The sequence below is a fragment of the Fistularia commersonii genome, chromosome 5 (genome assembly GCF_037954325.1).
Source record: "Fistularia commersonii isolate RoL2024-O1a breed Wild chromosome 5, RoL_Fcom_v1.0, whole genome shotgun sequence".
Taxonomy (NCBI): domain Eukaryota; kingdom Metazoa; phylum Chordata; class Actinopteri; order Syngnathiformes; family Fistulariidae; genus Fistularia; species Fistularia commersonii.
In genome coordinates this window covers 19,751,163-19,761,847 of record NC_141288.1, presented here as the reverse complement: position 1 = coordinate 19,761,847, position 10,685 = coordinate 19,751,163, and the positions used below count along the sequence as shown (strand labels likewise).

Below are 10,685 nucleotides of genomic sequence, written 5' to 3'. Positions count from 1 at the left end.
GTCCACTGTTGAACCTGAATTTAAAGATACAAAGATCCAGTATCTGCTGGGATGCTGTGAAATTTGCAAAGCGGCACGCAAGAAAATCACCTTTTACAAAAGTCGAGTTAGATTTGAAGCGATGACTGCGAGGGTGTACAGCCTGAACGGACCGGTGGTCGAAATACAACCGTCACGGACGTTCGGCGTCCCCAAACCTGAATCAATAAACCTTCTGACTTGATATCTTTGAATTCTAACAATACGGTAAAATCCCGATGTTATTGAATGAACTGCCACAGAATCAGCAGATGATGAACAGCCACAGCGCAGGACTGATTGCAGCAATGACCAAACTGTCAAAACTACAACTCTGGTGGAAGAGAGGTCAGCATAGAAATGTAAAAGGCCTAGAGCAAACTTTACTGCAGAGAACATGGAGGAACGTCCTGATGGAGGAGCGGGATCGGTGACTACAGTCAGCTTGAGTCTGTTTTTTTTTTTTTTTGTTTTTGTTTCCCGATGCCGATCCGTGGTCGTGTAGCACCGGCACAGAACGAAGGAGACGGGCAGAAATGCAGAGGGGGGAGCATCCCGGCAACCTGTGCAAACACAAACCCGAGAGGTTGCGTCACGGGGAAACAGATTATCGAGCTTGGCTGAAGATTGCTGTTCACTCGGCGGCAGGAAGCGCGCACCTTCTGGGAGCTTCTTTAAAATCACTGGAATTCGCTTCCCGCGGTAGCTTTCCTGATTCGAGATCATTCCTGATTTGCGGTCGAAAAAGAAAGGTCTCTAATTTTGGCGTGTACTATAATGTCCGTCTCGCTGATTAACGGAGAATGTTTTTTTTTTGTTTTTTTTTTTTCCTGTATTCCCAGAGAGGGCACAAATTGCAGGGTGAGTTCAGAGAAGAGCACGATCCTTTATTCACTCTTGAGTCACCAGAAAGTAGTGATAAGAAAAGGGGGGGGGGGGGAACAAAAAAAAAAAAACAGGAATTATCCTTCAATCATTAGCAGGCAAATAAGCAGACTGGTCCCAGGTCAGCGTCAGACATCAGCAAGCTGCAGAGGAGAATGTGGGCTTTGTTCGAAAAAACGGACGAGCCACTTTGAACAGCGTGAGTTCTTCTGCTTCGGAGAGTGGCACTTTGAAGGAAGGGACTGAACGGGAGACGAAGAGGAGGAAGAGGAGGAAGAGGAGGAGGACGACGGCGCGAGAGGAGCTCGGTCTTGAAAGGAGGTTGGCACGGAATTACATTTTCAATGTAAAAGCGTGCTGTCTGTGTGGTATCTTATCAACCGGTTTAGCAGCCGGGTCAGATCGGAAGAGTCCATCTCCTGATGAGGAGGTGGTAGACGTAGAAACGGACCGTTCCATGCAGCGGTTACCGAACCCTTGCAGAAAGACACAGAAAAGAGAAACTTGAAAACATTCCTCCTCGTCAAACAGTTTCCGATCGAACGAAAACGCGAATGAAAGGCGGCTCGTCTCGTCGGCCGGATTTGCTTTGGCTTCCCGGGACGCAAAACATTACTTGAGCAAATATCAGACGGGACGCTGGAAACACGGCTGACGTCAGAAGCCTCCGCCGGACGCAGGGAAGCGGACTTACCCGCCCAGATCTGCCTTGCCGTCTGTTGCTGTGGTACCAGCAGGCACAGGGTCGGCCGGAGATGTCTTCTTAACACACTCTGACAAATCTACACAAGCAGGACAGCACACACACACACACACATACATACACATAAGCAAAAATGGATTACTGGTGTGGAAATATTGCCTGACCATTAGTGCTTATGAGGTGACGTAACACGCACCCAAAATACAATTACTAACTACTTGGAGTGGATGAAAGAATTATTTATTTTTCATTTTTTTTTATTTTGTTTTTGGGGGGGAAATCCTCATCCTTTTTCTGTGTTTATTTTTATTTTTTTTTCTGACTTTTAAAGGTGACAGGAAAACTTAATACTTAGTTGTCAGCGAGGTTTGTGAAGAAAATAACAGGCTGTTTATCAGTGTTATTCTCCCGGTGAGTTGTAAACATAGACAATAAAATAAATAAAAAGAAATCATTACCGAATTTCGGGGCATACACATATTCCCTTTCGATTATCCCGGCTGTATGACACACACACACACACACACACACACACACACACACACACACACACACACACACACACACACACACACAGGAACCACCGAGGCGATAAATTGGCAGTCACCAACATCACACACTTCAGGAAGCAGAGACACACACACACACACACACACACACACGCGCACACACACACGCGCACACACACACACACACACACACACTCTCTACGGACTTTTTATCTTTTCTTCCCGATTTCTTTCTCATAGGCACCGCTCTGCTGTCAAGACTTATTGTGCTCCAGCTAATTTGTAAAACACCAAAGGTCTGTTTCCTGCTCTGCTGACTCGCTACTAAGACCGTGCACAACAAAACGGACACACACACACACGCACACACACACATATATACAGGTGGATCCACTCTCCTGACTCACCTTTGTGTGAACCGCTCCAGTCGGCCGAGGAGGACGTCCTCACTTCCATCGGGTCTGACGGCGCAAAAAGAAATGAGTCAGATATCGCAGGGGTGAGTGGTGACAAGTGACAACAAACACACCGCCCACACACACACACACACACACACACACACACACACACAATCATCCATCCATCCATCCTCACACCTTGCTGTTTCCACCCTCGATATGTTTTAACACCTTTTCCGCTTGGAACCGTCCTTCTGCCTGAAGACGGGAAACACCTTCGCAGGAGAAACGGTAGACGTTTACAATCCTCGGTTCGATTCCAAGTTGAAGGGAGACGTGAATTCATGCCAACAAGAGCTTTGCTTTCCTTCAGCCTTCACTCACTTCCTCTGAATATCCAAGTTTTCTACCCGCTCGGAGCAGATGGACTGAAAGTCAATGGCGCCCTCTAGTGTCCCGCCTTTGACCGTGCAAACCCGCGACTCCTTTTCCTGTCTGAAATTCTCAGAAATATCTCTTTCAATCATTTCTGATGTTTTTCATTAAAAGTGTCACCTAGTTCTGCCCACCAGGCCGTTCGCGCCGTCTCCCTTATCTACAACACTCAAACCCATTCAGCATCGTTTGTCTCCTGCGCTGCATAAAAATGCGGCTTTTTTTTTTTTTTTTATTTAACTACATTTATTTTAACCAGGAATCTGATACTGATCTGCTAGTAATTTCTTTATTATTTTTACATAAAAAGCATTTATTTTAGAGAACTTTGTCCCTTCCACAACTGCCAATCCACTGATAACACGCCACACCAACTAAGGGATGTTCATACTCTGTGACGCAAACATACAAGTTAAAAAATCCACTTGGTAGAGTTTGGAAAAAATCCGCACACTAAAAATGTGCGCCAAAAAGAAAAGATGATTTATTTTACATAAAACGCCAAACACTTATTCTCGCATGTATGACGGTTCGAACAAAAAAATAGGCTTGTCATCAGATGATTATCAGAAATATGTGCTAACAAATGCAGTATTGTTATTTTTATCGTCGTGCATACCAGAGTATTTTGTGTTATATGTCAAATAAATCATCTTTTCCTTTTGGAGCATATTTTTGGTGTTTTTCCAAACTCTACTATTTTTTTTTTTTTGATCCAGCGTCCATCCCCTAACTGGGCAGCAGATGTGTTTCTCTTTTCTAAAAATCAGGAAACACAAACAGACATCACTGCACGGCTAAAACAATATCATTTTTGTGACATTTTCCCGAGTGTCACGATAATGACGCTAAGATCCCCCCTCCCCCCCACCGGCAAGCTCTGCTGCACACAGCAAAAAAAAAAAAAAAAAAAAATGGAGGCAGCAGACGGCGACAGTGTGGCGGACATATTAAAGAGACAATTATCCGAAAGAGGCCACGGGCCTGATTCCAGCAGCGTCCGCGGGTCCATCTGTCGATCCGTAACCGAGGCTGTACCTGCTCGTGTGTCGTAACCCGATGAAACGGAGGCGAAAAAGTCATATTCCGTCTGTTTCCGATCGTATCGGCTGACGGCACCAAGCGAGCGCTACTCCAACCTTTCCTCTCTATCTGCTAATCTGAGACGCCATGCAAAAACCATCCGCGTTAAGACTTTTATCCTCATTTCAGAAAGAAAACAACCGATCCATCCACCTTTTTAGGAGCTGACCGACCACACGGCTCCAGAAAAGAGGGAGGTGACCCACGGATTCGGCGCCGCTGTGAACACACCTGTGTGTTTTGACCAATGCAAACGCACCTGTGGCCAGAATGAAGGACTCAGGGGTTCTCTCAGGGAGGGGGGGAGGGGAGTCGTCACTGTCCCAGCAGTCTGGGGTCAGAAGAGGTCAGAGGTCAAACGAGAGAGCACTGTTAATCGCTGGACCGAGAGGGAACAAAGAGAGCAACCAAGTGATTCCTCGATTCCTCCATGAAGGAAAATGCGTGAATAGCAGATAGTCGGAATTTGGATGTGACCGGCAGGGCCGTTTTCATCAAATTGTGGTACGTTTTTGTGCATTGTTGTTTTATTTCTATCAAAAATGTGATAAGATTATCACACAAGGCACAGAAAAGTCTTTCTAGATATTGCTTTTGACACTTTTTAAGATTTAATTTGCCATCAAGTCGGCGTGAAATTACCTTTTTAAAAGAAATGATTCAGAAATTGGCCGAGCGCTGACTGGATTGTGGCACGGAGACGAGGAAGAGTTAACCAAATAAGAGACCTTAGCAGCTTCAAGAAATAACAATGTGAGTGGATTCGAGAGATTCCTCGAGCGACAAAAAAAAAAAAGACCATTAACTGATTTGCCGGGATGTTTTAACACTCAGCCTGCCGATTATTGGATATTTTCATTTTCCTTCGTATTGCCCGGTCCTGGGCTACAGCTTGGAATAACTGCAAAGTGCGGAGCTGATTAAACTGATATTTATGATATTCTAACAGTGAATAAAGAAGTCGTTTTGCTATTTATTTGTCACGTTGCTGATTTGCAGATTGCTGACACGACCGCATCTGTCTGTGGAACAGCGGTGTTGGTTTCCAGTTTCACAAGCTGTGTTGAATTTGCATAATAGAACGATGGCTTGGTGAGTTCCGAGGCTTCCCAACGTCCAAACATCCGACTGAAAATGAAATCTGTGATTTCAGTCTGACATGTGAACCACGTGAAAGGACTTCTGAACGTTAAACGACGGAATTGTCTGACATGTGACCTCAGAGCTGTCCGGCCACTATTTGACTTGTTTCTCTTTGACTTTCTGATCTTTATTTATTTTGGGGGGAATCAAGAGAGTCTTACTGAAATCGCTGATTACATTTCCCCGCATTTCCTGATCTTATCTTGTCCAAATTGTGCATCTCCCATCTCAGAGGGTAATCTGTCCCTGCGCGAGGGCTCTGCAGTTTCCCCTCAGGTCATTACCATGATGACTCGCTGCCGCTGGTAGGAGGCAGGGGGACTTGTAATGAGGAAGAGATGATCTGCTGTTGACTTATCACTGGCTGTGACTGAGAATGTCTGCTCCTGGACGGGATCGGCCGTTTATCACTCCTTATCGCGTCGTGCAGTGCCGAGACCCGTCCGCGTTGAATATCTAAAGTCGATCATGTTGGAAGGGCGAACGAGTGTTTAAGCCTGTGCTTTGCTTTTAATGGGGAGTTTGCTCTCCGTGCTTCAAGCTCACTGTGATGACCGTGGTAACTGGCGCTCTTAAAGGCATTTCATTTAAGAAATCTTAACCTCGCGTCTTTTTCTGTTTTAATTAAGACCAACGCTCCCGAGCATTAAGTTCTCAGTAACTGTTAATTTTAAATCAAGGTAATTTTCAGGATAATTTTTTGTTGTGCATCCCTTTAAATGCAGATTGAGTTTACATATCATTGTATGAAGATATTTTTCAAATACATGATTTATCATTTAAATCCTCATAAATGTGGCAGTGCCTCAGAGGCCCACACACACACACATATATATATATATATATATATATATATAAAAATCCTTTCATTCCTTATCTGTACAGCTTATCCTGCACTCAGGGTCGCTGGAGCTGATCCCAGCTGTCACTGGGCGAGAGGCGGGTTCACCCTGGACCGATCGCCAGTCCATCACAGGGCTGCGTATAGACAATCGCTCTCTCGTTCAAATATATGGGCAAATTTGGGGTCTCCAGTGAACCTCCTGCATGTTTTTGGACTGTTAGAGGAACCCGGAGGAACCCCACGCAAGGACATGGAGACTCTAGGTGTATACAGTATATGTATATAATTTTTTTTTTTTTTTTTTTTTTTTAAATTTTGAAAAACGCAAAACACTGAGCCACATGTTGCATTGGGAGTTGATTTCGGCAAAAACGTTTTTTGCTCATTTTCTCTCAAATGAAAACATTTGAAATTGCTTCATTTATTCATTCAGGTACTTTTTTTCTTTTTTTTTTTTTTTTAAACTGACTCTCATAAATATTATTACATTAAGGGGTGCTGTATTAAAACATGTGTGAAATATCCAACAGACTAATTTGCTCTCATTTTGCTGTTTCTATATTTTTTTTCAACAATTTTTAAATTCTTTTATTTTAGGTGAAATCCGACTGATTAATTTGCTCTTATTTGCTGTTTTTATGAGTATATACATATAAAAATTTAGAATTTCATTTTAAGTGAAATATCTGACTAATTTGCTCTTATTTTGCTGTATTAATGAATATATATATGTATGAAAATTTGAAATTTCATTTTCAGTGAAATATCTGACAAATTTGCTCTTATTTTGCTGTTAATATATATATATATTTTTAAATCTTTTAATATTTAATTTTATGCGAAATATCCGACTGATTAATTTGCTCTCATTTCGCTGTTTATATTCCCTGTTACTCAGAGTTGTGCGCCGTATTCTGCATTCCTGCATAAAAACAACTTTGGATTGATTCATCAAACAGTGTGATCGGTGCAATCCGGCAGCCACCGGCGTTCTCGGGACCGATCGGCCCGGCGCAGCTCGTGGAAAAGCAGTCGAGGGATTCTTGCGACCAAATCAAACGGCAGCCATTAGCTTTTCATAATCAATTACCAAGCGTTGCTGCAGCCCAAATAAATTATACACCAGAGAAGCCAAGCAGACCAAACCTCAAGAGACCACTTCAGCTCTGTGAAGTAAATATCTCTGCATTTGGTTTTAAATATTGGAAAAACTTGAGGAGCACATGCTGTAAATTATGTCAGACATTTGGATTCTATTTCAATGGTGAACAGAACCACTTGGGACCCCCCCCCCCCTCCCCACACTGAAATCACTTTTCTTAAGGACATCACAAAGCCTTGGGAGATATTCTCCTCCAATGCATCCTATCAGTTCCCCACATTAGCAGTCGCAGGCGTTGGGAAGGCAGTGCCTTCTCTAATCACACCTAAATAACACTGATGGCTAATTTATTTTTATTTAAATCTCACTGCAATAAGAACTGCTTTGTGTCTATTTTGATAAATAAGCTGTGCCTCGGTGACACGTTGGACTGGATTTATAATCTCTTCCTTTATTACCTGGCATTAAATCAATTTCAGAGCTACAATTAATGTATGAGTGAATGAGTAATAAATCAACCAATAAAAAAAAAAAATATGGAAAAAAACAACTTAAAATTAGGGGGAAAGATTAGCATGGAAATTTTGTGTCTTTAAATTTGCACAAAATGTCAGGGAGAAATTAAAAGATAATTTTTACTTTTTTTTTTCTGAAATAAACAACAAACTGCCTTACAGTACCAGAATTAGTAATATTTTTAAATTCTCAATAATAGAAACGTGTCATTTGTTCTGCAGCACCTTTCACAAATATGTAAAATTGAGATTAAACCCTTTCTATGTATTCACTTGCATTGTACATCCTCCATGAGATTTCAAAACTTAAGACAATAGGATGTATCACATAACTGAATATTGTGAATATTAAGTTTTCCACGTCGTTGAGGCCAAACTAGATCCTGCAGACGGCTGACGCGAGGATTTACATCATGCACTCTCATTGGTTCATCCAGATATTTAAAAAATAAAAACCCACTCAATGTCAAAACCCTTCCCAGCGTGTTCTGCCCAACACACGTCCAATCGCAGAAAGAGTCAGATTTCAGAATCTCGTGATTTTGAAATCAAGAGGAGGAGAAGGGCCGATCGCTCGAACACCACGATGCATCAGGGCAGCCGCGACAAAGCGCATACACACAGCAAACAGCGGCACTTCTCTGTTCAATCCAACGTGCACACAGGCGGCAGAGGAGTATTTGTGTGTCGTATCATGCAGAAATGATCCTTCGGCACCACACATGCACACACATTTCCTGTAGGAACACACACACACACACACACACACAAACACACACATCCTTCATCGGAACAAAGCAGTTAAAATAAACGTCTCAGTAATGCGTTCTCTCCTCTGGTTTGCACTCTGGCTCAAACACAAGCAAGAAGAGGAAAGGGAGAGTTGTTTGCTTGTGAACATTTGCTGCATTCCAATAGTCAATCAATTAGTCATACAGCTGTGCCCGAGCCGGAGCTCAGCGCAAACTCTCGCTCTCTTTCCTGCGGTCATTGCGTTCTTCAAGAGCTCTTCGAGAGCTCGAGGGTGTGTGTCGACTGATAAAACACGGTCCGTCTGCGGCCGCGTGTCCCCCGTTCGGCCGGGGAAACGACTCCGCGGGGCGAGGAGGGGATTTGAAATCGGGGCTGTGGGACCGACGCTCAGTCATAATCCAATGTTTGCTGGATTCGCTTGAAAGAAATGTCGCTTTTCCAGAGTTTGTCATTTGCGGGTTTGTTTTTGATCAACTCGAGACGCTGGACTGCACCTGACGGCGTTGATCGGGTCACATGACCTCGACCAGACGGTCCGTCAATACATAGATGTGTGTAACATCAGACTTATAACGATATTGGATATTTTGAGCCTCATTTTAAGCGGAAATCCAGACGCATTTTTCCATAATGAATCCATTTTTGCAAGTCTGTGATCAAATCTATTCGATTTTGAAAGCTATTTGATACAAATGAGCAAGTAACGACCGAAAAACGATGAAGATTTCATAGATCCGCCTGAAACCGGCTAATAACCTTGTCAGAATTATGAAACGCTTAGAGAACATGACATAGAAAGGAGCGCCGAATGAACCCGGCGACCGGAGAAGTAGAACTGGGAATCAATAAGGCTCAGATTGATATTTGTGAAAGAAGCAAAGCACTTCTGGTGATCAAGGACACAAATGGCGTTTATATGTGAATCTAATTTGCGAAAGTACGGTGATATATGGCGGCTGAATATTCACTCTGTCTTCATGGCTAAGCTCTTCTGAGCGATGCTTTCCTAGTTATTAAAGGGATCTCTGTTCATTCACGGATTTACCGGATTCGGGCGGGGAAGTGAGCGGTTAGCTCAAATCCGAAGGTTCGTCGGGGTACGTACTTGCGGTGGCTGCGGTGGGAGACGGAGAGCTCTGGCCCGCGATGGACATGGGCGACACCTTCCTGACCGTGGGCTGGTCTCCGTGGTGAAGAGACGCGGTGACTATGGCTGTGGATATACTACTGTGAAAACCCTCCCGTCCGCCGCACATCTCCCCGTCCCCCTCTTCGTCCGAGTTATCCGAGTGCAGCGGGTTGGTGAAACATAGGGCAGTCCTGACGGGGGTGGAGGAGGAAGAGGAGGAGGAGGAGAGGTGACAGGAGGAGGAAGAGGAGGAAGGAGCCACGCGGTCTGAGGAGGAAGAGGACGAGGAGGTCTTTGGGAAATGTTTGTCGGGGCTGTTGTTGGGCTGAGCCCACGGCGTGTGGCCGGCCTTCGGCTCGGACCCTCCCTGCGGCTCCGCCTTGTCGCTCTTCACGGGCAGGTGGTTGGGTCGAGCGAGGGCGCCTCCGTCCGCGTGGCTCTCCGCGCATCCGCCCGTCCCCCCTTCCGTGCCCGAGTCTTCCGACAGCGAGGAGCTGGACGTCAACGGGGACTGGCCGGAGCGGGCTTTGAACGCGTGGCTTCTCTGCAGAACGGCCGAGTTATTGGCGGGCGCGCCGCCCGGCCCGCCCGCCACACCCACGGAGGAGGAAGTGTCAAAGCTACGAGGTCCTTCCTGCAACGGCACCTTCTTGATCTCGATGCTGAGCTTCCTCTCGATCCGAGGAGCGCCGGAACATTCCACGGCCGGGGACAGCGGGGAGGAGGGGGTCTGAGCCTGGCCAGGCTCGGGCTTCGTGGACGCTGAGGATATTTTGTTGTTATAGTTGTCGTTGAGATCCAGGTTGGAGACTTGCGTGTGCTGTTTCCGACCCTGCAGATCTTGGTCCTTCTGTTCTGATGGACTGGTGTTTGGCTCTGATTGGTTCTCCTGCTGGTCCACACCTTCATTCTGAAATAAAACACATAGGAGGGAACCTCTTTTAAACGCTTCTCCCCGCACAGGGTTATCTTTGGGCGAAGCAGAGGAAGGCGGCGCCTTCACAAGGACATCTGAATAGAAACCCAAGTTCAAGTCTGACAGTATGACCAGTACCTTTTGCTCGCTCTAGGAGATCTCAGGCAAAACTGTTCTCAGTTCTACAACCTCAGTGGTGGAACAAACTTCCAGAAGCAACAAGACTAGCATCATCTATCGCAACCTTCAAGA

General features: G+C 45.0%; 1 protein-coding gene across 2 annotated transcripts in view; it reads right to left on the bottom strand.

Moving 5' to 3' along the window:
* Positions 1 to 472: 472 nt before the first annotated feature.
* The window catches only part of ptpn12 (protein tyrosine phosphatase non-receptor type 12), a 43,335-nt gene continuing 33,122 nt past the window's right edge, over positions 473 to 10,685 (bottom strand). The window contains exons 14-18 of one of the 2 annotated variants that reach the window (XM_086147196.1): positions 9,494 to 10,427; positions 4,291 to 4,362; positions 2,523 to 2,576; positions 1,598 to 1,685; positions 473 to 1,379 (exon numbers count right to left, since the gene is read on the bottom strand). In XM_086147196.1, the coding sequence (XP_086003322.1) occupies positions 1,370 to 1,379; positions 1,598 to 1,685; positions 2,523 to 2,576; positions 4,291 to 4,362; positions 9,494 to 10,427 (1,158 nt within the window). In that variant the 3' untranslated portion in view covers positions 473 to 1,369. The remainder of the gene's footprint in view (positions 1,380 to 1,597; positions 1,686 to 2,522; positions 2,577 to 4,290; positions 4,363 to 9,493; positions 10,428 to 10,685) is intronic. The other variant, XM_086147197.1, reaches the window with a different exon arrangement.